The following is a 27,055-nucleotide window of genomic DNA, read 5'->3' as shown; positions in this document are numbered from 1 at the left end:
ATGACCTGGATGAGGCAGCAGCACTTCAGCCTCTGAAGGGCATGGAGGAAATGAGGACAGAGTTGGGAGAGGGGAGCCGCAGCAGGGAATGAGCGGCAGAGCTGGAAGGACCTTTGGAGAACATCTAGTCCAACTTCTTGGCTTAGCAGAAGCACAAACCAAGGCCCACAGAGGAGACTGAGAAAAAGAGTGAACATTTGCCTGGCACTTCAAGGCTGGCTTTTGCCAACCTTGCCACATCTCATTTCATCCCCACACTAGCCTTGTGAGGTAGGGACTATTAGTATCCCCATTGAATAGATGAGGAAGCTGAGACTCCATGACTTGCCGGCAGAGCTGGTTAGCATCTGAGGCAGGCTTGTTGGCATAGAATCCAAAGCACAGGGGACTTAAAATCAGAAGTGCCCAATCCTGCCTCAGGCACCGGTGACCTCGAGGCTTTGGGGCCTCATGTGTAGTAACAGACTGGCCAAGATCAAAAGGACCTGCATTTCTTGAGCACTTTTCCCCCAACAACTCTGTAAAGGGGGAATGTGACAGGTATCTCCATTTCACAGATGGTAAAACTGAGGCTTGGAAAAGTTAAGCAGCTGGTCCAGGGGGTCACACAGCTAGTAACCATGAGACTGGAATCCAGGGCTGCTGACTGTAAATGCACCACCCCAGGCTGTTGTCCCTGGGCTCTAGCCTCAGCTGTGCCCTTAGGCCAACCTGATGTTGTACCTTGGGGTACTTTGAGGGGGTCTGTCAGCTCTAAATCCGGGGTTCTAGGACCTGAGAGGATCCAAGCTCTAGAGATGGCCAGGGGCCTCAGAGAGTGTCTGGTTCAGTCCCTTCCCTTCACACATGAGGACACAGAAGCCCAGAGAGGCTCAGGGATTACCCAAGGTCACAGAGATGGGAGACTTGAACGTGTGTCCCATGGCTGCTGCCTCTCTTTCCACTGGGCCACACGGTCTCTACAAAAGAGAGAAACGTGAGCTTCCTGAAGGCAGGAATGTTCCTTTGTTGCCTTTGGGACTCAGTGTCCAGCCCGGAGCCTGGTATAGAGTAGGTCCTTCATTGGCGCATAATTAATTTGAATGAGGGAGTTGAGGAGGGAGGTAAGGGGTGGGGGAGGAGCTGGTTGGAAGGAGAGTAGAAAGAGACCTTGGACTAGCCTCAGAAGCCCTGAACTTGAGTCCCAACTAGCTGTGACCTGAGGTAGGTCATTTATCTCCTCTGAGCCTCAGTCTCTCAATTTGAAAAGTGAGGACATTTATTCTTCTGACTTCATAGGGTAATTTCGCTCATAGATAATGTTTATATTAGATTATAAAATATAAATATAGTAATACATATTTATATTACATAAAATGATATATTCATGTAAAATAGCCCTTCTCTAAGGCCAGAAGGGGGCAGTGCACTACAGGGGCAAGACCTGGGTTCACATCTCCCCTTCGATATTTCTTGTGTGACTTTGAACAAGTCATTTAATTTCCTTGTGCCTCAGTTTCCTCCTCTGTCAAATGTGGGGGTTGAGCTAGCTGGCTTCTTCCAGCTCTGGCTCAGGGAGCCCCTGGTCCCGTGCATTCTGGGGTGATGCCTTCCACTCCCCGTTCATGTGTGCATGCACCCCCCACCGCACACACCCACATGTCAAACCAAGGCATCCCTGCATCTGAGAGGATTGGAGGATTCAGAAGGAGGAGGACCTAAGAGGCGCCTGATCCAGCCTCCTCGTTTTAAAGACTTTCGGAATGGCCGAGTGACTTGTCCAAAGTCCCATGGGCAGCAAACATCAGAGGCCAGGCCAGAATGCGAGTCTTTGGACTCCAGCACCAGGCTCTTTCCACTGCACCACCACGTGGCCAAAGCCACGTTCCCCTTGCCCTCGGCTGGCTCCTCACCAAACTGTTGGCAGCTTTGCCTGCATGGGCCTCCATCTGCTGCCAGCACTTCTTGGACTCTTGGACGATGTCCTCGTGGGTCATTCCTGGGGAAGGAAAGGAAACCAACCTGAGGACGACTGATGGGCTGCGTGGCGCTGGGGGCCTGTGTGGAGCACTGGGCCAGGGTTGGGGCTGCTGCCCGTGCAGAGTAGGGATGAAGGAGCCGGCAGGGGTGGCAAGCACTGAGCAGAGGAGCTGGAAGATGTGGCTTTGAACCCTAGCTCTGCTCCTCACTCCCTGCGTGACCCAGGGAAAGTCACTGTCCTCCTAACAGGCTCTGTTTCCTCATCTGTTCACTGCGGGACTTGGATTGACAGTAACTCCCATTTCTATGGTGCTTCAAGGTTCAACAAGCTCTTTGAAGATCCTGTAGTAATATGCCTGGTGCCCAGTTGGTGCTTAATAATTGTTTGTTGATTGAGTGACAGAAAAAATCATTATTACCTCGGTGAAAAGAATTCTCGATTTAGAACCCTGACTTTAGCATTAATTAGCTGTGTAATCTGGAAGACCTCCCTGGCCTCAGTTTCCTCATCTGTAAAGATTCGTTCAGCTAGAATTTACTAAGGTCCTGCTGTCTGCCAGACTCTGTGTTGGGTAATTGTGATACAAAGACAAAAGTCAAACAGCCCTCCCGTCACAGAGCTTACATTCTACTAACAATAATAACTTACTTGGCCTTTTGGGGTTTGCACTTTACAAATAATATCTCATTTTACCCTCACAACAAACCTGGGAGGAAGATGTTATTATGAATTAGTATCATCAGCATCATTGTTATTCTTTTCTTCTTCCTTTTTTTTTTGCGGGGGGTGGGGTGAGGCAATTGGAGTTAAGTGACTTGCCCAGGGTCACACAGTCAGTAAGTGTTGTGTCTGAGGTCCTCCTGACTCCAAGGCCAGTGCTCTATCTACTCTGCCACCTAGCCGCCCCCAATATTTTCATTTTATAGTTGGGGAGACTGAGGCAGGCAGCATTTAAGTGACTTGCCCAAGGTCAAACAGTTATTAAGTGTCTGAAGCTGGATTTGAACTCGTGTCTCCAGGCTCCTGGGCCAGCTCTCTATCTACTGTACCATCTGTCTCTAGAAAACAGCATCAATAAATTATTAATAAATCAATTATTAACCTCCTGCTCTCTTCCAGGCACCTTCCTGGGTACTGGGCCATTTCTGCCCACAGGAAGCTTACATTCTGGCAGGGAGGAAGGGAGAACAGTCACATGGACAGGTAGAGACTACATATACAAAAAGTAAATACAAAGTAATTTGGGGGGATGGGGTGGGCACTAGCTACTGGGGAGGGGGTAGGACTGCAACCTGTCTGAGGCTTCGTGGAGTCATCTGATGTAAATGCTGGAGGTTAAATGACTCATGCCAGGCTGACACAGTTACTGAGAGTCAGAGGTAAGGTCTGAACCTGGGTCTTGCTGATGCCAAATTTAGCTCCAGAACTCCTTAGAGAGCCTAAAGACAGGATCCCAGACCTAAAGCTGGAAGGGACCTTAGAGGTCATTTAGTCCAACCCTTCTCATTTTACACATTGGGAAACTGAGGCAGGGGGGGCAGGGAGCAGATTCACGCAAAATCCCACAACCACCATCCCTGATGCTTGTGATTGATGTACCGAGGTAAGGAGGCAGATTGCTAGGGGATGAACTTTTAGACTCTTAGATTTGTCTTCCAGGCAGGGAAGGACTTGTGTCTCCAATGTCAGGAAGATGGCCCACGTTGACGTGACCGCAGCACTTTGGAAAGGTGGAGGAAAGCCTCCCGTGGCTCTTCATTGGCAGCCCCATCATATTGGGCCCTCACGTGGAGGAGTCACTTAAGAAATGCTTACTGGGATGAATGAATAATGGTGCTCCATAGTTTCGACTCATGAGAATGCTTCGGAAATGGCACATTTCTGTACAAATGCAAAATAAGCTAAATTTTTTTTAAGATTGTAAGCTCCTTGAGGGCAGGAATTCTATTATTATTATTATTATTATTCCCCTCTTATTAGAGGTTCTCTGTCGAACCAGCGTCTTAAACCTAACTGATAGCTAGGTGGTGCGGTGGATAGAGTGCCAGGCCTGGAGTCAGGAAGACCTGACTGAAAATCTAGTCTTAGACTTACTAACTGTGTGACCCTGGGCAAGTCACTTGACCCTGTTTACCTCAGTTTCCTCATCCGTTAGCTGGAAAAGGACATGGCAAACCACCCCAGTATCTTTGCCAAGAAAACCCCAAATGGGGCCATGAAGGGTCGGACTAAAAACGACAGAACAAGTGATACTCAGTAGCTGTGGGACTCCTGGGCCAATGGCTTTCCCTCCCTCAGAATCCGTTTCTTGATTTGTAAAATGGGAATAATGGTTCAAATACTCTAGGGGGCTGCTGAGAGAGGAAAACCTCAAGGTACTAGAGAAGCGAGAGTTATTAGGATCAGTTACAAGATGCCCTGAGGCAGGTTTTGATTACTGGATGGGCGGGAAGGGGTGTCAGCTGTAGGCTGGTCTTGCCTGGGCACAGAGTAAGGGAGAAACTGTCTAGTGTGGAAAAGAGGGGCAGCTGCCAGGGAGTCTCCTCCCTCTCACCTCACGCCACCTTCTCCTTCCCATCCTCACCTGAGTATTGCTGCAGCAGCCAGACCTTGAGTTCAATGAAGCTGTGGGCAAAGTGGCAGCTGTCCTCTCGAAGACAGCCATAGCGTACCTCGTGGCGGCACACATCGAACTGGAAGTGCTCTTGGAACTGGCGGATCTTTGAGTATTTCAGGGCAGTGGAGCGCACGATGTGAACCAGACACCTGGCAGAAGGAGGAAGGCAGAGTGAGTGTGGCACCTTTTGTTTTTTCGGCTCAGACATTCCTCCAATGTAACCTCGAAAAAGAGGGAAGCACAACAGGCTGAAATGATGACTACCTCTGACAGCGTATGCCACACTTGGCAACTGCAACCCCCCACCTCTCCACTAAGCCAAGGGAGGTGTGCTTCCTTACTTGTTCCGTAGGACCAAGACTGCTCATGGCATTTGATATCGAATTCAGTTGTCTTTTAGCGCCATTTCCAGTCCCAATTCTAGCCGTTGTCTACACTTTTGTGGTCCTATTTGCCAGGACTCTGCATCAGGTCATACAAGGTATAGAAATCACAGATTCAGGGCTGGAAGGGAGCTTAGAAGCCCTCGAGCCCAGTGGTGTCAAACTCAAATAGAAGCAGATCCCTGCCACTGCATATTGACTTAGAAAACCACAAATTAACATTATCTATGTCGCATTGTGTTTGTATTTGTTTCATTAAACATCTCCTAATTGTATTTTAACCTGGTTTGGAGCATTTGGTGTTGTGTGGGCAGACTGTGGGGAGCAGCTCTGGTCTGGATCAATGCCCCATTTCACAGACAAGGAGACTGAGGACCCGACAGGTGAAGCAGCAGCTTGCTGAAGGTCATACACAAGTTGGAAGAAAGTGGAAGAACTAGAATTCGCACACAGGTCATCAGACTCCAAATCTCCCCAAGTCCACCTGCATTCCTCATATCTGTCATTTCTTATGGACATTACATCCATTGCATTCGCACCCCACAATTCGTTCAGCTGTTCCCCATCTGAGAGAACCCCACTTTTGTTGACAGTTTTGTTGTTGCTGTGGCTACCACCAAACGTCCCAGCCTGCCCCCGATGGAATGGCAGCTGCCCCACGGGCACGATATCCGTGGCAACATCGGGAGAAGCAAGAGTAGAAGTCTGAAGTTCAATGTTTGGCATCCTCATCCTGATACTTGCTATGTGGCTGTGGGCAAGTGACTTGTCCTCTCTGGGTCTCAGCTTCCTCATCTCTAAAATGGGTCTCATCGTCCTCACTCTACATACCTCGGCGGGCTATTTTGGGGAGAGCACTTTGTGAACCTTCAAGCATGGTGGAACAGGAAATGATCACACAGGTCAACATGGAGGTCAGCAGAATGAGGAGATCTGGGTTCTAGTACCAGCTCAGACACTTAGTAGCAGTGTGGCCCTGGGCCACTCACTTAGTGTCTCAGAGGCGGCTCAGTTTCCTTGGCTGTTACATGGTGACAATAACCCTTAATCTACCACTTCATAAACTTTCAAGCTCCATAAAATGTGAGCTGGTAAAGAAGCCCGAGTCATGAGCTGAGCCCTCTCTTCCAATGCTGACTTTGAAGATCTATAGAAAAGGAAGAAGCAAGTAGGATGGGGACCCTCAGGATTTAGAAGAAGCTCCCCTGATGGAAGGATTACCCACATCCTGGGTCTAGAACCAGAAGGAACTTTCCAAGTCACCCAGCCCAACCCCCTCATTCGACAGAGGAGGAAACCGAGACTCTGACAGGCCAAGTGACTCGTCCAAGGTCATCCAGCTAGTAAGGGTTAGAGATGAGATAGGAGCCCAGGGAGTCTCCCTTACCGCTAGGAACAATTCTCTTTCCCTTCTCTATCACAGATGCATCATTGTCAAATATTATAATGGGTTGGCCTCTCAATCACCCACACAAATGTGGGGGTAGAAAGGAGGAACTGGGCACAGGTGATTCAAACCTGCAGATAGCCCAAGGGATCTGGTCTGGTTTTAGAATAAAAGGCAGGAAGCCACCAGGGCAAAGTGTCCCCGGGGCTGCTTGCTTTGCAAGTTTCCTTCAGGGAAAGCCCTTGCTGAGTCCACCGGTTCAATCTTTTGGTCTCGGGACCCCTCCCCCAAATAGCTTTGGTTAGGTGGGTTACAGCTACAGATCTTTACACATGAGAAACTTGAACCTCAGGAGTATTATGAAAATGGCCTTGTGGTCCCCCTGAAAGGGTCTCAGGCATTCCTCAAGGGTTCCCAGACTACACTTGGAGAAGTGCTGATCTGACCCATCACCAGTTCTGCTGTCCCAGACCATTTGAGAAAGGGGAGCCAGGAAGGGCCTACTGACTGGCAGGCACAGACGGCAAGAAGCTTAACACAGTCCCAGTCAACGGCAAAAAAACCCCAGGGCTGGAAATCAGAACTAGTGACCTCCGTGTGTATACAGCCTCGGGCAAACCACCTCCCTCTCTAGGCCTCGGTTTCCCCATCTGTTAGAAGGGAAGCATAACTACCGCATCACCTCCCTTCTTGTGGGGCTGGGAGGACAAACTCGAGGGAACCTTCAGAATTGCTTTTAGCCAGATGGCGAAAAGACAGTGACGGAACTGTTATCTCAGTGAGAGGCAGCATAGTGAGAGGGAGGAGACTGGCGGGCATCGAGCCCGAGGGTCACAGAGTTACAGCTAGAAGGGACTCTGGGGCTCATCTAACCCAACCCACTTATTTGACAGAGGAGGAAACTGAGGCTCGGACAATTGATTTGCCTCAGCTCCTGCAGGCTGCTTTGTCCTTCGTTCTCAAAGACAACCATGGCACGGGGAAGGTGATGCTGGAGGGCTGTGTGAAGCCACCAGCCTCACTCCTGCAGGCACTCTGCCCAAAGGAATGTAAATTTTGATCCCTCATGCAGGTAGCAAGTAACAGAACCAACGCTTGCTAAATCCAGTGCTCTGTCTTCCTATATGCCACACTGCCTCCTATTGGACGGATCTGGTTTCACACTCCACCTCCGAAGCCAGCCGCATAACACTGGGCAGGTCACCTGCTGCCTTTAGCCTTAGCTTCTTCATCTCAAAGATGGGGGCAATAACACCTGTAGCACCTACCTCACAGGCCCAAAGGAGATAGTACGAGACGTCCCCAAAGTCTTAATGTAATTTTAAGCTATTAAGCTTACAAGTGAAGAAATCAAAGGCTAAAGGTGACTGGGCCAAGGTCACATATGGATTATTAAAACTTTAAACTATGGTAAGGTTTTGCAAGCCTTAAAGAACTACCAGTTATTATTATTAGTGCTATTGTTACAGGGCAGTTACGTGGCACAATGCATAGAGTACTAGGCAGGAAGACTCATCTTCCTGAGTTCAAATCCAGCCTCAGACATGTCCTAGCTGTGTGACCCTGGCTAAGTCATTTCACCCTGTTTGCCTCAGTTTCCTCATCTGTCAAATGAGCTGAAGAATAAAATGGCAAATCACTTCCGGAAAAAAAAAAAAAACAAAAAACAGAAAACAAAAACCTAAATGGGGTCACAAAGTCAGAGACAACTGAGCAATTAACCACAACTATTGTTAACCGTTCTGTCATTCTTTTCTTTTTCAATGGGTTTCTGATAGAAATCGTCCTGGTACTGTCACGAGTCATTCCTCTGCTATTCTTCCTTGATATTCAGTATTCTATGGACGGTTGCGCCGGGGGAGAAATCGCTACTTTCAGCAGTTGAACAAAAGCGTCTGACCCTGAGCTGCCTCTCTGGTGGCTTGGTTCAAGCAACCATCGTTGGCAGGCAGAACCACGGGGATGCTGGGCACCTCGTCCCATCCCTTGGGGTGGAGAGCTCCTCCGCTGGGCTCTCCTTTGAAAACTCTTTGGGTCACGGAGCTTGGAGAGTATGGGCTTTGGGGGTGGAGACGTTTATTTTCAAAGCTGTTCTCCAGTTTTTTCTGGGTCAGTAGATGGCCGAGTGATTTGGGCAATGGTTCTGTGTGTGACGGTGGTCTGTTTCCCTGGAGAGTCACTGGTTGAGCTCTCCTGGGTATTTTGAGGAAATGCCTAAAAATAAAGGCTTTTTCTTTCAATGAAATCACAGGCCCAGTCCCCCTGTCCTATTGTTATTACTGATGATGATAATGATAATAACATTATTAAGCACAGCAGAGAAAGTGCTGGACTTGGAATCTGAATTCAAACCCGGTCCCAGACACTTAGAAGCTACATAGCCCTGGGCAAGTGACAAAATCTGTGTGTGTGGTGGCCAAGAGCACGCAGTTCTGGAAAAAGAAATCAGTGAGGCCCGGTATAAAGAAGGCCAGGCTGGAAGCTAGAAGCCCTGGATTCAGATCCTGACTGACCCTCACTACCTGTGTGACTATGTCCCTCTCTGAACCTCCATTTCCTGACCTGGGGAATGGGGATAATCATGCTGGGGTGACCTTCCTCACAGGATCATTCGGGGAAAAGTACTAGGCAACCTTTAAATAATGTTGTATAAACATGGGAGCTACAAAAGACCTTCCCCATTCTGCTACTCACTCCCTGGGGGACCATCGACATTGACGGCTCTGGGCCTCAGTTTCCCCATCTGTAAAATGATGAGATGACCTCTGAGGTGTCATGCAGACTAGATGGCTGATTAGGTCACTAATTCTAGGGACGGGGCAAAGAGCTGCCCACAAAGGCTGTGGGCATTTTGGAGACCTTTCCCCATGCCGGGGATACCCACTGAAGGTTCTCCCAGCCCTCAGCTGAGTCGTGGAGGAGCGACTCTCGATCCCTTCTCTATGCCGGCCCAGAGTCTCAGGAGGATGAGGTAGCTCTCATTATTCTCCCCATTTTACAGAGGGGGATACTAGAGGCCCAGGGAGACTAGTTCAAGGGCACACAGCCTATCAGCAGACAAGCCAGGGAGGGCACCAAGAACAGAGGATTTCCCCAGGCCAGGCCAGGCCCCGGGGCCACTCACTTGTTGTCATGGAAGCTGTGCTTGGCGGCCAGGTTGGAGCAGACGGTAGGAGAGTCCTTGGCCCCCTTGCTGATGATCCGGGGCTTGCTGTCGAAGCAAATCTGTTCAACACAGGGGCAGGAAAGAGCGAGGTCAGGGCTCAGCAGAGGACAAGGTCCCCCGAGCCCAGGGGGAACGGTCAGAAGACAGTCCTGGGGCCCCTTGGGAAGAGTCCAAGAAGGAACACGAGGCTGCTTCCTGGCCAGTTGTCCAGTGTGGGAGTTACCCAGTCCTTGGTTCATCGCAGAATCTCCGACCTGGAAGGAACCTTGGATCGTGAATAGAGATCCCCTTAACTGTATTCCCAAGGAGGGTCATCTAGCCTGAGCTCAAAGACCTCTGGTGACAGGGAGCTCACCACCTCCTCAGGCAGCCCTTTTCATCCTGGGATAGGTCTCATGGTTACAATGTTTTTCCCAACGTTGAGCTGAAATCGACCTCTGGCATACTTCCCTGACTGTTGCTAGTTGTATCCTCCGGCCCAAGCAGAGCTAATCAAACATCTCCTCCACCTGTCAGTCCTTCCAACAGGCTGGCCCACCACCACGTTCCCTCTCCCTCCCTGAGTCTCTCCTTCTCCTGGCTCAACATCCCCAGCTCTTTCCACTGCTCCTCATAGGCTGTGACCAGGGGTCCTGAGGTCCCTCCTCAATGCCCAGCACTAAACCCAATACCCCGGATGTGATCCGACCAGGGCAGGGGCAGCAGGAAGGTCGCCTCCCTCACTGTGGTGTTCAGGGAAACTTCGAATCAGGAAAACTAGGGTTCAAATCCAGCCTCAGGAGGCAGCTAGGTGGCTCAGTGGATAGAGCACCGGCCCTGAAGTCAGGAGGACCTGAGTTCAAATCTGGCCTCAGACCAAATACTTGACACTTACTAGCTGTGTGACCCTGGGCAAGTCACTTAACCCCAATTGCCTTAAAAAAAATCCAGCCTCAGTCACTAAAGCTGTGTGACCCTGGGCAAGTCACTTAACCATGGACTTCACTATAAAATGAGGATCAGAACAGCACCTGTCTCACGGGGTTATTGTGGGTATCAAATGAGATAATGTTTATAAAGCATTTATCCCAATGCCTGTCACATAGTAGTTGCTATATAGATGTTAGCTATTATTATTATTATTATCTCTGGGACTCAGTTTCCTCACATGTAAATAAGCAGGTTGGACTCCTTGGCTCTTAAGGCACCTTCCAGCTATAAATCTGTGATCCTAGGCCTAGACACTATACCTCTCTTAAAACAGACTGAAATTACATTAGTTTTTTTTCTTTCATCTTAATTTTTTTTTACATTATTTACATATCCTAATATATTCTTCCCCACTCTCCCTCACTCAGAGTAGAGGAAGGGGCAGGAAAACCCTGGCCCTGGAATTCTTTGGCAATTCTCAAGCCCTTGCCTGCCCCCTGGTGTTGCTACTTAGCTTTACACAAGCGTGAGCCCCGAGGAGCCTGGGAACGCAAACTCCTATGTCTTGAGGATTTCACCCTCACTCACTTCCCCAGCTTGATTTGATGTAGATCTTGAGGGCAGAGGCCTTATCTCCTACTTTGCCTTTTCTCTTCCCCAATCTCTCCCCTTTGCAGGGAGCAACTGCGTTGGACACACTGGAGGGGGTGAATGCTTGGTGCACAGTAAAAAGAGCCCGCTGAGATCCTGGAGACCCGGGAAGAAGCCCTAACTCTAGCACTGACTCGATTTAGTTTCCTCCTCTAGAGAATAACAGGGTTGGACCCAGTGATCACTAAAATTCCTTCAAAATATAGGATTCAACTCTGAATTGAATCTTTTTCAGCATGACACACAGAAAAAGTCCTGGATGCTAGGGCCGGGATTCCTTCTCACTTGCTGTGTGAGCTGGGGCAGATGATAGGACCCGCTGGGCCACAGCTTTCCCATTTAGATCAGAAGATCCCTAATTCTGACATTCCACATTCTAAGGGCCCTCTGAGCTCTAATATTCTCTGTTCACTGCTGACATTCCACGTTCTTTGGTCATTTCCAGTTTGGGTACTTTGGATTCAAAGGATCTTCTCCACCCAACTCAGTGCTGATATTCTGCATTCTGTGTTCTAGGGTCGCTTCTAGCTCTGACATTCTTCATTCTAACTCCTCTTCCAGCTCTAACATTTTAGATTCAAAGGCTCAGCTCTGATCTTTGCTGTTCTAAGGTTTCTCCCAGAGCTGAAATTCCATGGTCTACAGTCCCTCCCAGCTCTGAGAGTCTCTGTTCCCTGTTCTAATGTCCCTTCTATCTCGGACATTCTGTATTCTACATTTTAAGTTCCTGTCCTGATCGCCACTCTAGAATTCTAGGCTGTGAATGAATAGTGGTCATTCTAGGTAGGTGCTAATGAGGGTGTGTGACCCAAGACATTTCCCCTCCTGGACAACAACTGCGTGCTGGGAGGCTGAAGGACACCCTTTGAGCCTTTCCCCTCCCCAGGAGGCTGGGAAGCTGGGGAGCAGCGGGGGGCCCTACCTCACAGAGGAAGGTGAAGATTCCCTGGTGCTCTTTGAGAAGCTTGGCGATGGTGAGGCTGCCCCGCTTGACTCCCCCGAGGGGGTCGAAGAGCAGGTCTCTGTTGAGGGTACCCTTCCTCTCCTCAGTCCACACGTCGATCTCCTCCTGATGGTAGGCGAAGGTGCAGTTATCCCCGTACTTACAGTCCTGCTTGTTAAGCATGTCTGCGGAGAGGTAACAAGGACACACACGTTCCACGTTCCACCACGGGAAGCCTCGATGCCGAGGCCCAGTCCATCACACACTGCTCCTGAAGCCTGAGGCCCCTGCTAGTGGGGAGACCTTCCTCAGGTTACTTCTCCTCTGTGACCTTGCTGAAATGAGGGGGCAGACAAGAAGGCCCCTAAAGGCCCTTTGAGTCTTAGAGCTTTTGTCTACTCAAGTTAAATTTTTTTAAAAATTCTGAGCATATTGATTATATCCCAAGCATAGTGCCTGGCACGGAGTAGGCACTTAATAAATGTTATTGGATTGGATTATTGGATTGGAAATGCCAAAAAGAAAAAAAGAGAGAGGATTTCCATATATACAGCAGAACCCAAAAGGAAAATCCTATATGAAGCCACGAATCCCAGTACGTATTGCCTGCTTTTTTGATCCTTCCTTTAACCAGGCCTCAGTTTCCTCTTTTGTAAAATGAGGTGTTTCCATTAGGTGTCCTTCCACTAGAAGGGTCATCCCAGGACCCTCACCTGGAAAAAGGGGACAATAATAATTTCACCTCTCATCTTTCAGGGTCATGATGAGGCCAGTGCTTCACCAAACATAAAACCTCATAGAGAGAAGGGGGATTGTCATATTTCGTTATGAGGGGTGGAGGAGGAAATTAATGAACCTTTGGTGACCTGATACGTCAAGATGGGACTTGAATTCCCATGATGTTCAGACACTGCATTTGTTAAAATGTCCCTCTGCGGGGGCAGCTAGGTGGCTAAGTGGATAGAGCGCTGGCCCTGAATTCAGGAGGACCTGAGTTCAAATCCAGTCTCAGACACATAACACTAGCTGTGTGACCCTGGGCAAGTCACTTAACCCCATTGCCTAGCAAAAACAAACAAACAAATAAAAATGTCCCTCTGCTAAAATCTGCAGATGCTTCAGAAGTTTACAGACCTGGGAGGGATCTCAGAGTCCATCTATTTCATCTCACCCATTTTAAAGATGAGGAAACTGAGGCTCAGAGAGGATCCTAGCTCTAGAGCTGGAAGGGACCCCAGAGGCTCCCTCATTTGACAGATGAGGGAAAGTGAGGCCAGGAAGGAGAGGTGACTTACCGAGGCCTCCCAGGGAGTTATCACGAGAGACAGGGTTGGAATCCCTTGCCTTGGTGTGGAAGTGACCCCACAGTCACACAGGAGCAGAGCACAAGCTCAAGTCAGCTCCAGGCATCTGGGAGATGTCTGGCGCCAGACGTGGCCCAGCCAGGCTCAAGCCCTCTCCTCTCTGTCACCCCTCAGCACTCTGCAGCTCACCCTCTGACCTCCTCATTCACCTGAAACTCCTCTCTGTGGCTACCCAGGAACTCTTAACTGCCAAATCTGAGGGCATTTGGCCAAGCCTCAACCTCGGGGACCTTTCCTTTGACACTTTTGTCCTCCTCCTCACCCTCCTCTTCCTTCTCTTCCTCTTCCTCTCCTTCCTTTTCCTCCTCCTCCCTCTTTTCCTGCTCCTTTTCCTCCTCTCCCTCCTCTTCCTCCTCCTCTTCCTCCTGCTATTCTACTTACACTCTACTTACTCTCCCTGGCCATCTCCAGTCATCCTGATCTAGATCTCAACACTGGACCAGATGGCTCCAGAGGAGAAAGTGAGACACTTTGCTCATCCCTCCTTTACTTAAATCCAGTTTATTTGCAAGTCATGACATCACCTTCCTGATGCCATGGTCCTCTTCAAGAGCAAAGGACAAACAACAGTCTGGGAGTAGGAGTAACTGGGGACCCAACTGGCCAGTTCCAGTCGGGCAACACAGCTCCTTCCTTCCTTCCTTCCTTCCTTCCTTCCTTCCTTCCTTCCTTCCTTCCTTCCTTCCTTCCTTCCTTCCTTCCTTCCCTCCTTTTGTCCGCATAGGGTGCTCTGCCCAAAGGAATATAAATTCTGATCGCTGAAACTTTGCAAGATATCTTGGGATTTATAGACTAGATTTCTTTTTTAAGAACCATGCATTAAATCCAAATCACTCTGGCTCTCAATGGTTGGCCAACAGTAGGTTCCAGTCTAAGCCTCACTTGGTCATTGTTTGGGTTCTGCTGGCTCAGCGTGAGTGTAAATAGTAATTTCTATTTTGGCCAGAAACTCTGAGGGTCTTCCGCTCCCAGACTGGGTTGTTTTTGTATTTTTTTTTTATTTAGGTAAAAAAGGCCATTCTTTGCCTCACCTCTTACCTAGCCTTAACCACTGAATGGGCATTGCTTCAGTCAAACTGTGACCTTGGAAAGACTTTAGCTTAAAAAGGCCAAGGTCTCCCACTGCATCCAGGACCATCTCTAGTTGTCCTGATCTATATCAGGCCACTGGACCCAGATGGCTCCAGAGGAGAAACAGGCTGGTGACTTTGCACAGCCTCCCTCACTTAAATCTAATTCACTTGCATGTCATGGCATCACCTTCCTGATGTCATGGTACAATGAACAAACTCACTTTCCTGAAAAAAATAAGGGGCTGGCACTGGTCTCATGGTTCCCAACCAGTGGCCTGTAAGGGGTTTGCCTAATCCATGTGCGACTCCCCTGAGAAGCAAACCTACCTTCAGGAATATGTCACACATGAACATCCATTACTGTTTTCAAATTCACAAACTACTAATTAATTTGAGAATATTCCTGAGGACCTAAGGTACTTTGTCATGTGATTTTTCAATTAATGGATTACTAATGATACAAATACTATCACGTGGGAATGGGTGAAATTTTTGGATGGGAAGGTCTTCCTCCTCAAAAAGCTTGGGAACCAGTAGGTACAAAGGTCCCTTGGCCTGCAGCCTTTCACCCCTCCCACCACCCTCCTCACAGCTTAAAGTGATCTGACCAGGTCACTCCCTAAGCTTCCAATGGCTCCCTATGGCTTCTGACGTCAAATACAAAGTCTTCTCACTGGTATTTAAACCCCTCTGCTCTAGAACTCTGTGTTCCAGCCGCACTGTTTTGCTGCTACTCCTCACAAACAAGGCTCCCTGGACCCACCCCTGCACCTTTTACCCACTGACCCCCAGGATTAGGATGGCCATCCTCCTCATTTCCACCTCTTAGAATCTCTGGTTTTCTTCTGAATCTAGCACCAGGGCCACTTCCTACTGAGTACTTTCCTGATCCCCCAGCAGCTAAAGCCTCCCCACAAATAGCCTTGGGTATGTGCATTTGCTAGAATGTGCTTCTGTGTGCACTTACAGTTTTCTCTAATAGAATGTAAGTATTTGAGGGAACAAATAGTTTCTTTTTTTGTTTTGGTATCTGCAGGGTCTGGCACATATTAGGAGTTTAATAAATGTTTATTGGGGGCAGGTAGGTGGCACAGTGGATAGAGCACCGGCCCTGGATTCGGGAGGACCTGAGTTCAAATCCAGCCTCAGACACATAACACTTACTAGCTGTGTGACCCTGGGCAAGTCACTTAACCCTATTGCCTAGCTCCTCAAAAAAAAATGCTTATTGGTTGATTGATTGGCGAATTGATTGATCTCTAAGATCCCTCTCAGCTCTCACATTCCGTGTTCTAAGGTCCCTCTCACCTGTGACTTTCCATGTTCTAAGCTACCTCCAACTCTGACCTTCCTTGGTCCAAAGCCCCTCCCAGCTCTGAAAGTGTCTGTTCTAAAGTCCCTGGAGGGCTCTTCCACCCATGGTGAGACAGCATGGTGCTCCTCCCTCCCATCCCCCTCTGCCGACCCCCAGCTCACCTTTGCACAGATAGTAGGAGCCTATGAAGCTGGTCTTGGTGGGCCGGGGCCGGATCCGCTTCCACGTCTTGTCCTCGGAGTTTCGGATCCTCCCCAGCAGAATGTCCCTTTTACACTTGTGCTCTAGGTCTTCCCGGTAGCTGTAGTCACCAGCCTTGGGACCTGTGGGGAATGCCAGGAGGGATCCATGGGTCAAGGCTTATGGACTTGTGTGCTGAAGGGGAGCCTCAAAGGTAGCAAAGACAAACGGAGGACGAGAAGCAAACAGGCCTGAAAGAGGTCAGAGGGTCCTAAAGATCTGCTTCTCTTCTACTATTCAAATGGCTATTGAAACCTCTCCTCCTCCATGAAGTCTTCCCAGATTGCCTTCACCCGAATCGGAAACTGGCTCCCCAGTGCTTTTTGCTCACATACCATGTATGGTATTTATCTGACTCCCACTGGATTCAATCCGATAAACTGTATTAGGCTTTGGAGAGCACAGATAAAAAGTGGTACAGACTGTTTTCAAGAGGCTTACAATTTAATGGGGGGCGGACACCAGAAGAAATAAGCACCAATAAGTGCACTTAGGGGAATGGGGAGAAGGCAAAGGAGAGCTGCCACAAAAGAGAGTCCTCTGAGGAAGCGGAAGAGTGAAGGTCAAAGCAGGCTTCCTGAAAGAGGCGGCCTCTCGGCTGGCCCTGGAAGGCAGGGAGAAGTGGCCATGGAATTCTGCTGCAGTCCTGGGGGGGTGGACCAAAAGCAAGGGAGAGAGAGGTTAGTGTGGCCCAAGGTAGAGCAGGCAAAGGGGCGATATGTCTGGCTGCAAGGCGAGCTGCAAACCAATTATGGAAGAATCTCAGAGCTGGGACTGTGCCGGGGTCAGGGCGTATATGTTCTTCATGAGGAATTGGGGAGACATTGTGAGTTTTCTGCCAGAGACTGTCTTGACCAGGCCGATGCCTTAAGAAGACGGCTAAGGCAGTGAGTGGAATGAAGACCCACAGGACCAACAGTAGGGGCGTCTGCTGGCTTCCCTGCGGGTGCATGGATGTATTCATCACATGACAGGCTCGTCAAGCCTGTGGACCACTAGCGCATATCTATAGAAGCTAGAAAGAACTCAGAAAACACTACTAGGGATTCTGAAGTCTTGAGCAAGAAACAGGATACCTTAGAGGAATGGGGGGCGGGGTTGCTTCCATCCCCACCGCCAACTGAAGGTCAAGCCTTCAGAAGAGACAGAAGTATTGATGGTGATATGGGAGAATGGGATGTAGATTTCTGAACCAGGGCTTTCAATGGTGGAATAACAGCCTCTTGGCCAGGATGGAGTAAACCTAAGATGGACCAGTAAAAGCCCGAGTTAAAATGAGAAGGGAAATGATGAATTAGGAAAAAAAATTCTTTTAGCAAGTTTCTCTGACAAAGGTCTCATTGCCAGGATATCTAAGGGACAGATACAAATTTATTGGATAAGAGCCATTCCCTAATACATAAATAGTCAAAGGTTATGAGGAGGTAGTTCTCAAAGGAAGGAATCCAGGCTATCAGTAACCACATAAAAATGCTCAAAACCACTAATAGAGCAATGTAAATCAAAGCAATTTTGAGATCCCATCTTATACCCATCAGATTGGCAAAGATGACAAAAAAGGAAAATGACAAATGTTGGAGCGGCTATGGGGAAAGAGGCACATTAATTCTGTATTGTCATTGTGCGAAGTGATTTGGACCTATGTGCATACCCTTTGAGTCAGTGATCCCACTAGCAGGCCAGTACTCCAATAGCAAAGCAGGAGGAAAGGGACCCATATGTACAAAAACATTTGTAGCAGTTCTTTTGTTATAGCAAAGAATTGGAAACAGGGGATGCCCTCAATTGGGGAATGAGTGAACAAGTTATGGTCTAAGAATGTGACAGAACACTACTGTGCTGTAAGAAACGATAAAGGGGATAGTTTCAGACAAACGTGGGAAGATCAGTATAAACTGACACAGAGTGAAGTGAACAGAACCGGGAAGTCAACGTCTTCAATAACAATGACACTGTAAAGATAAGCAACTTCAGAAGACTTAAGAATTGATCAATGCGATGATTAGCCATGATTCTGGAGGACTCATGATGAAGCCTGCTATTATCCACCTGCCAGAGAAGTGAAGATTGAGACAGACAGCTTTGGACATGGCCAATGCAGGAATTTGGGGGTTTTGTACTATTTATATTGCACATTTGTAATAAGGTTTTGTTTTTGCCATCTTTTTCCCCAACTGGGAGTAAGGTTAGAAGGAAAAAAAATAAATCTGAAAATTAATTAATTGAAAAAAAATTCAAAACAGTCTGCCTGGACACTTGTCAGTCAAAGAGCGGGGGGGTTGGGGGGTGAGGCTTAAAGTCAAAAAGAAAAGTGCCCAGGTATATTTACCCAGCCAAATACCACAGAGAGTAGCAGGCATGACACAGGAAGACTGTCTGTGAAGTGAACCACAATTCACAGGCAACAGTATCCCAAACAAGAGGCAGTAACGAAACCGTGACCTAAACACACAAATGGTGACTATCCAATGAGGCAGACTAGAGACGGTGGCCCAAGGACCCCCAGTTATTGCTGAGATTTAGAAGGAAGGTGCTCCTGACTGGCAGAAAGAAGGGGAAAGGGTGGGGAGAGGAAGAGCAGGAGGGGGAAGAACTCGCCACCAGCACGTCTGGCAATTGATTCATTTAGACGAGCATTTATTAACAGTGCCTACCACATGCCAAACATAGTCCCAGGTGCTGGAGATACAGAGACAAAAATGAAAGAAGCCCTGCCCTCGGGAAGCTTACATTCTATGGGGAAGGAAAGCAGAGATAAGTGGATGCAAAATATGAGGGCCCAAGTAATTTCAGGTGAGGAGTGGGAGCAGTGTGTTAATACCTAGAGAAATCATTGTAGTCCTCATGGAGGAGGCAGCACCTACGCTGAGCCTTAAGGGAGTCCAGGCCACACTTTCTCCTCAAATCTTGACATATATAAAATGTAGCTAGTAAACCTATATGCAAGGCAGCTGGTAATGCAGAGGATAGAGTACTGGACCAGCGGTCAGAAGACCTGAGTTCAAATCTAACCTCATATACTTGCTAGCTATGTGACCTTGGGCAAATTACTAAACCTCTCTTCGCCTCAGTTTCCTCAAGTGTAAAATGGGTGTATTAACACCACCTACCTCCCAGGGTTGTCATGTAGATCAAATAAGATAATATTCGTAAAGTGCTTAGCACCCTATGTGACACATAGCAGGGACTATATAAATATAATTTTTTTCAAAGAGAATTCACTCTAAGGGGTGGCTTACATTCAGAACAATATGGCAATGGCTAATCTTTCTTTGATGAACAAATGACCCAGCATTCACTGTTTCCCTATAAGTCACCTGAGGTCAAGGATCTGTTATTTAACTCATTCCATCTATACAGGACACGCCTTCTGTGAAGTTTCCTCAACAGTCCTCACTGTGAGAGCAGATCCCTTCCGCCCAGCCACAACTCGTCCATCCCAACCTCTGCTGCCTGGTCAGTCTCCAGTGCTCCTGTCCAGCCCTCAGCACAGCATGCTAAGCAAGGCCTCTCCACTAGTAGGAAAAAGTTTGCTCTGATTTATTCATACTCTCTCTTTTGGTTCCTGCCTCTTTCAACCCGTCTTGGTGATTAGCACACATGCTGTGAGATGTCTGGCATGAGCCAGTGAGACAGCCTTGGCTCCTAGACAGACCAAAGACCCAGTCTAAGCAGGAATCCAATCCAGGACCTTCATTTCCATAGTCTTGAGGTATAATGGCTTGAACAAAGTAGGCACATGCTAACAGAGCCTCTTAATAAATTCTTCCAGAGGAATAAAATGTTGGTGATGCAGGGAGCTAAGTTTCAGTTCAACAGAATGAAGGTCTTTGTAGAGGAAGCTGTCCAGCAATGGACAAGTAACCTCAGGAGCCAATGAGTTCTCTGTCACTGGAAGTGTCCAAGCAGAAGTTAGGTAATCATTTGGCATAATTCTGTAGAGGCATAAAATTCATACCCTGGGAAGGGAATTGCATTAGATCACTTTGAATATCTCTTCCATTTCTGAGATTCTTGGCTCTGAAATGCCATGATTCCAAAAGTCTACAATCCCAAGATTCTGTGATTCTGAGTTGGTCTATGTTTCTAAGATTCCAGGTCTATGATTATGAAATTCCTACGATTCCCTAAGTCTTTGGTTCTCAAGGTCTATGGTCCCAAGATTCTCTGATTTTCTAAGTTGATTTTTCTAGGTTTTGAAGATTCTCTATGAGTCCAAGATTCCCTGAATCTCTGTGTCTCTGATTCTATGCCGCTAGAGTGGTGGGAGGGGAGACTGGAGGTGAGTAGGGTATGACATTACCTGTTTTGGGATAGCAGAGGTGGCAGGCCTGCTTGAAGAGGTGGGTAGAAGCCAGGGGGTTCTTGACAAGCAGGGCGGTATTGGGCATGGCGGACTCTTGCTGGGGCAGCAGATCAGCCACCTTGGGCAGAGGGGAGTGACTTGTGCTGGCCGGCTAGATGGAGCATGGGAAGGAAGAAGGTGAGTGCGTCACCTTAGCCAGAACCTGCCAGCCCAACTACAGACCCAGGGCCTCTGGTTCCTTCTTTCTTTCCCAGCCCAGACTCTTCCTCTGATAATGAAATCCAGCTAATGGAAAGAACTCAAGAATGTTAGAGCTAAGGAGGGTCAAGCAGCCCAGCCTTTCCTCTCATGGATGACAAGCCCAAGCCCAGAAGAGGGGAGACATCTGCACGCAGCTGTGTTTGAAAGGTGGCATGGTATAATGGACAGAGAGCTAGCTTTGGAGTCAGGAAGGCCTGGGCTTGAGTTCAGCCCCTCACACATACTGACTGTGACCCTAGGCAAGTCACTTAACTTTTCTGTGCCACAGATAACTCTCTGGGATGAGAAATTATACAAGGTGCCAAGCTGCCTTGGTGGAGGGAGTGCCTCATCTGGGCTTTCCCTATATCAGGGAAGCCCCAGGCAATCCTATCTCTATCCCTAAGTTTGAATGAGGACTGGAACCCAGTACCCATGACTCCCTGGTCCAAGCTCTTTTTGCTAGGTCCTGGGTAGTGCCTTTCTCGAGATACTGTTAGGAAACCCGGCTCCTAGACAACCTTGGACCAGTCGCTTGAGTTCTCTACGCTTCAGTCTCCCCATCTGTTCAATGAGGGGATTAGGGTAAATGGGCTTTCCAGCACCTTGGTATTCTGTGCGCTTCTCTGGGGGCTAAGTAGCAACTGTCTCATCGCGCACTGGACCAGAGCTCTCATTCTTCCTACTCCAGACCCCTTCACCCAGGGAGGCAAAAGACCCCCCCCAACAAAAACTTGTCTCTCCCCCTCCCCCTCCCGGGGAAACATCACTCACTGCAGGGGCCGGCTTCTGGGTGCTGCTGGGTGGTCGTAGGTCCTGAGAGGAGGTGTCCTCTAAGGGGGGGGGAAGAGAAACGGGCATTACTTTTCCTTTGCAGGAGGGTGGCTCGCGCAAAGCATGGGATGTGGGTTATCCTCAGCTCATTCCTAACTCTGCAACAACTGCCTCACCCTGGTCCCCAAGAGGCCACCCTCAGACTCGGACATGTAAGGGAGAGGGGGTGGGGTCAGAGGGGCAGGGTTCAAATCCTTCCTCTGATGTCCACTGCCTGTGTGAGCTTGGCAGGTCACGCCACGTCCGCGGACCTCAGTTTCCTCATCTGTAAAATTAGGGGTTGGATTTGATGGTCTCTGAGAATGCTGAATCTCAGGCTTAGATTTTGTTTTCCTTAAGTTGCACTGCCAAAGGGCAGAGCACACAGCTTACACTCAGACAGCCTAGCTGAACTCTCCTATTGGTCTGAAAATAAGTCTGAATCCCCCAAATTTTGCTTTGCCTAAAACCCAAGTACACTTTATACCAGGGTTATTTTAAGGGGGTGGCCTACGTTGGGGTGACCTACATTCAGACTAATAGGGTAAGTTGAAATAAATGACTGATTTCAGGGTCTTTACTACACACACACACACACACACACACACACACACACACACACACACACACACATACATACACACAGGCAGGGCAGAAGCAGAATGGAGGTAAGAGCCCTGCTATGAAGACTCAACAGACCTGGGTATGAGTCCAGGCTTTGCCACTAACTCACTGTGTGACCCTCCCTAACAATGGGCCTCAGGTTCCTACCCTAAAAAATGAGGAGATTGGACCCAACAGTCCCCAAGGTCCCTCTCATCACTGACATTCTCTGTCCTAAGTCCTCTCCTAGCACTGACATTCCGTCTTCTAAGGTCCCTCTTAGCTCTGAACTTCTGAGTTCTGAAGTTCCTCCCAACTTTGACATTCCATGTTCTAGGGTCTCTTCTCATGAGCACTTACCTACTGGGAATGAATCCAGTGTGTCCAGGGAGCCCCGGACAGGCCCCAAGCTGTCCAGGGCTTCGAGGTGGGCATCTGTGTACGGAAGCAAGTCCAGAGGATCCAAAGGGTCCAGTGAGGAAACCGGAGAGTCAAAGGCTTCCAGCATGGAGGAGGCCATCTTCTTGGTGGGGTCCATGACGAGGCCAAAGGATGCGGGGGGCAGTGGATTGGAGACAGGGATGGTGCCACTCACCACAGGGGGCAATAGGGGCGCCCCACCTGGGAACACAGGGATCCGCTGGGGCATTTCACTGGGCACAGTCGCTGGAATGGAGCCTTGGACCAGAGACTACAAGGAGGTTGTCAACAGGTGGAAGGAAGGAAGGTATGGGGCATGAGAAAGGAGAAGAGGAGGGAAGGGGAAATAGAGAGGAAAGGAAGAAGGGGAAAGGAGAGATAAGAGAACAGAGAAGGGGAAAGAGAGAGAATGGGCAACAAGGGATAATGGAAAGAAGAGCAAAAAGAAATATAGAATGAAGAGAGAGAGGGGAAGGAAAAGGAAGAAGAAAGATTAAGAACAAGAGAAGAGGGAGAAAGAAGAAAGGTAAAAAAGAGAAGGAAAATGGAATGGAGACAAAAGGAAAAAGGTAGAGAGAAGGTGACGAAGAGGGAAAGTGAAGGAAAAATAGATCGTTAAGTTCTAAAGAGCCTTTAAATTAAGTATTAATTATTAAATAAAAATAAATCAGCACAATTAATTATAATTAGTCATCTAAATAGATTAGATACCCAGTCAATCCCCTGCCCTTCCCTCTAGTGCGTAATCTTGACCCAAAGCCAGGAAATTGGGGTGTCATTTCCAACTACCCCCGCAGGATGGATATTCTTAAACAAGTCACTTTCCTTCTCTAGGCGCTAGTCTCCCAAGGAGAGATATATCTCCTTGGGATAGTGTGATTATGAGCTAATAGATGGGGAAATAGGTTGGAAGCAAAATCAATAATAAACTCGTTTTATTTTTGTGATTATTCTGCCCTATTTTTGTGTATGGGGTTGCATCAGCTAGACTCAGGGGAAGCTGGGCACACCCCAGCACTGGAGACATGGAGGGGATCCCTAGCTCCTCCTGGTGGGTGGAGAAGTGGGTGGCGGATCTCACCAATGAATCCAGGAGTGAGTCCAGTTCTGGCCCAAAGACATCGCCATCAGAGAAGTCCTCCATGCTCTCAGGTCCAGCCCCATCTGGAGGGGCCAGCAGGTCGGTGGTGGGAGGGAAAAGGGTTGTGGTGGAGCCCTTGGCCTCGGGGTCCGAAAGGAGGGTGATGTCACAGCCAGGGATGGAGGTGGTTACTGGGGCTGTGAGACACCTTAGATCCATGGAGCAGTCTGAGGAAGAGAAAGATAGAGAAGGCTCAGCACCCTCTGGGGGAAGGGTTAGAAAATTCAACCCAATTCAATTCAGCAAGTATTTATTCATCAACTGTCATGGGCTCGGCACTGTCCGAGGTGATGAGGATGCAGAGACAAGAAGGAAATCAGTCCTTGTCTTCCAGCTACTCACATTCTACTGGAAGGATGCAAAACGTTCACAGATAAGCAGATACAAAATACAGATGCATCACCCATTCCAGGCCACTCCCCCAAGTGGGCACTCATAATGAAAAGCGGGGTCTGTGGAGGGTGACTGCCAGTGTGAGTTCTGAGGAAAACCTGTGGCCCTGTACTTGGAACACTACAGCACATGAGCCACCACCAGTGTGCTTCACATTTACAATCAGCCAATAGCCATAAATAGTTCTTAGCAAAGGCGTTTACTAAGATAGTAAAGTAAAAAGAGTAAAAATAGCCTAGGGCTAAGTTATTTAAAACCTTGCATAGCTGTGTCCCATTTTTGCTTGTCCAATGAGGTTGCTTCCTTTAATTTGGCCAGATAAAGATGTATAGATATCAGGTAATGACTGATGACTTTGTGATTCCAGTCTTGGCCTTCTGGGTTGGGGGACTGGTCAAAGATCAACTTCCTTATGTAGTCATAGTGAAAACAAAGTAATTTCATATTGGGACAGTGAAGCATTAACCACTGGGGGTGGTATCAGAGAAGGCTTCCTGTAGAAACAGGCCTTGAAGGGAGGTTGGGATCTGAAGACGTAAAGGTGAGGAAGGAGAACATGGAGAAGAGGGATGTGGAACTTTGGGAAATAACATTTAGACAAGCTTGGCTAAAACTTAAGTGCAGAAAGCAAAAGAATGTGAAACCTTGCAAGAAAAAAAAAGTAGAACCAGATTGTGAAGGATTTTAAATGTCAAAGGATCATTTTTGCTATAGCCTAGAGACAAGAGGGAAGTTTCTTTAGTAACAGAGTGATGTGGTCAGCCCGCTGCTTTAGGATGCTCATTTTGACGGCCATGTGGGAGAAGGGCTGCATTGAGGAGAGATTGGAATCAGGGAGGCAAACCAGGAGACCAGGAGAGGCAATGGGGGTCTGAACCATGGTGAGGGATGTGTGAGATGAAAGGAGAAGAATCATTGAGATGTGGGGAAGACAGAATTGGTAAGACTCGGCATTGGGTCAAATAGGCGAGGTGAGGGATGAGAGAAGTTAGGGAGGACGCCAAGGTTTCAAGCCTGGGAAGCCCTCTCTGATACCCCTAGCAAATAATGACTTTCCTCCTCAAACCTCATGTAGTACATTTCTCTTGGTACATAAGATTTCCTATATAATACTAATTTTATTGATATATTTATTATAATAATATATTATTTTTATTGATTAGTTACTGAGATTTGTGTATATATCTAATACATATATACATGCATACATTTTATATACATACGTACATATATATAAACTCATCTGGGCCTCACAACAACTGGGGTAGATGCTATTATCATTCCCATTGGCAGGTGAGGAAACTGAGGCACGGAGAGATAAAGCAGTTTGCCCAAGGCATAAGTATCTGAGGCAGGATTTGAACTCGAATCCTTTCGGATTCCAAGTCTAGTATCCTATCTGCTCTACCATCTACCGGGGTATTAGGGCCAGAGCTTTTGATTAAGAAGGCAGGTATATCAAGTCCTCCCTCTCCTCTGGAGGACCCCAGTAGAAAATGTAGGGAATAGTAAAGAGCTGGTAAAGACTGAGTCACTTCCCGAAATCAACCCAAGGTTCTAGGTTTCCTAACGGTGGGACCTTCGCCAAGGGCAAGCTCTAGACAGTCTTGAGTCTACGTCTCTTGGCCTATCCTCTGGACCTCCCTGCTCCTGCGACAGAATAACCCCCACCCATCCATCTGCCAGACTCTACCTGTTTCGATGTCATCTATAGATCCAAGCCCATTGGATGTTCCCTGTGGAGAGAAAGAGGAGATGGCCATATCAGGAGAGATGTGGGTGGGCACAAATTACCTTCTATCTGCTCTGTATATGATATCTCGTACAGACCTGAATGTCTTCCCCATTAGAGCATAAGTGACGTATGGCAGGGATTATTTTTGCTCTCCTTCGCATCCGAAATGTCTGGTACATAGTATGTGTTTAATAAATGCTTGCTGACCGAATTCAAGGAAAGGGGTAATAGGGAGCTCTAGTGCTCCCTCATGCTCAGGGGATCACCTGGCACATGGCTGGCTTGGCTTGGATTGTGTTCAGTTCTGGATACTGCATTTTAGGAAGGACATGGAGTAGTTTCAGAGGAGGGGCACTCGGAAGGACAAAGGAAAAGGCTGATTGAAGGAATCAGGGATATTCAGCCTGGACACAAATGCCTTGCATTTGAAAAGTGCTGTCCAGTGGGGGAGGGGGCAGCCTTTGTCTACTTGGCTTCAGAGGGCAGAACTCGGAGCAGTGGAGGGGGAAGAAGCTGAATACATGCAAATTTCATATCCAGGTAAAGGATAAACTTCCAAACAATGTTGTTCAGTTGCTTCTGTCCTGTCTGATGCTTCATGACCCCATTTGGGGTTTTCATGGCAAAGATACTAGAGTGGTTTGCCATTTCCTTCTCCAGCTCATTTTACAGATGAGGAAACTGAGGCAAACAGGGCTAAGTGACTTGCCCCCAGTCACCCAGTTAGTAAGTGTCTGAGGCTGGATTTGAACTCAGGTCTTCCTGACTCCAGGCTCAGCCCTCTATCCACTGCGCCACCTAGCTGCCTTCCTAACAATGACAGTTGTCCAAAAGTGGGATGGACCATTTCCGGAAGCAGTGACTCCTCCAGCACTGGAGGTCTACAAGCTCAGGCTGGATGGACATTTGTCAAAGATGTTCAGGTGTGGATTAGACTCAGTGGCCCCAGGAAGTCTGTGATTCTCTGATATGAAAATAGTGGATTCTCTAATGTTTAACCTCCAGCTGGTTGGGCTCAATCCATGGGTGTGGATCCTCAGTTTAGGAAAGGTAAACTGCTTTATCATGAATAGAGCTAAAAGTCATAAGAAAGAGGTAAGCCACTTACTTGTTCAAGGCTGTAAAGAACCTCACATGATACGCTTTACTCTCTACAACACACCCTTCACTCTGGACTCCTCCCTGTCCCACCCCTGGACCAGACTCCTTCCTGCCTCGGCACCTTTGGCTCCGTGGATCTCTCCACCTGGATTGCCCTTCCCGCCCCTACTCTGCGAGCCAGGGAGGTCCAGCCCAGATGGCCTTGAGGCCATGTGAAGGGGTAACACTGGCTGGCTTTGAGGGCCCTCCCAGGTCTAGATCTCGGCTCCTTTGACCAATCGGAGCTTCAGTTTTC

General features: G+C 48.2%; 1 protein-coding gene across 4 annotated transcripts in view; it reads right to left on the bottom strand.

Moving 5' to 3' along the window:
* ZC3H7B (zinc finger CCCH-type containing 7B) overlaps window positions 1-27,055 on the bottom strand; it is an 88,498-nt gene that overhangs the window by 16,705 nt on the left and 44,738 nt on the right. For 3 of the 4 annotated variants that reach the window (XM_078147611.1, XM_078147609.1, XM_078147621.1), the window contains exons 8-18: window positions 25,618-25,660; window positions 23,472-23,698; window positions 22,331-22,661; window positions 21,329-21,387; window positions 20,312-20,465; window positions 15,930-16,091; window positions 11,996-12,201; window positions 9,472-9,572; window positions 4,545-4,726; window positions 3,776-3,841; window positions 1,893-1,978 (exon numbers count right to left, since the gene is read on the bottom strand). In XM_078147611.1, the coding sequence (XP_078003737.1) occupies window positions 1,893-1,978; window positions 3,776-3,841; window positions 4,545-4,726; window positions 9,472-9,572; window positions 11,996-12,201; window positions 15,930-16,091; window positions 20,312-20,465; window positions 21,329-21,387; window positions 22,331-22,661; window positions 23,472-23,698; window positions 25,618-25,660 (1,617 nt within the window). The remainder of the gene's footprint in view (window positions 1-1,892; window positions 1,979-3,775; window positions 3,842-4,544; window positions 4,727-9,471; window positions 9,573-11,995; window positions 12,202-15,929; window positions 16,092-20,311; window positions 20,466-21,328; window positions 21,388-22,330; window positions 22,662-23,471; window positions 23,699-25,617; window positions 25,661-27,055) is intronic. The other variant, XM_078147614.1, reaches the window with a different exon arrangement.

The sequence above is a fragment of the Phascolarctos cinereus genome, unplaced genomic scaffold (genome assembly GCF_003287225.1).
Source record: "Phascolarctos cinereus isolate Bilbo 61053 unplaced genomic scaffold, phaCin_HiC Scaffold_1;HRSCAF=81, whole genome shotgun sequence".
NCBI lineage: Eukaryota > Metazoa > Chordata > Mammalia > Diprotodontia > Phascolarctidae > Phascolarctos > Phascolarctos cinereus.
The sequence above is the reverse complement of the archived record's forward strand: the minus strand, read 5'-3'. Positions and strand labels throughout refer to the sequence as shown.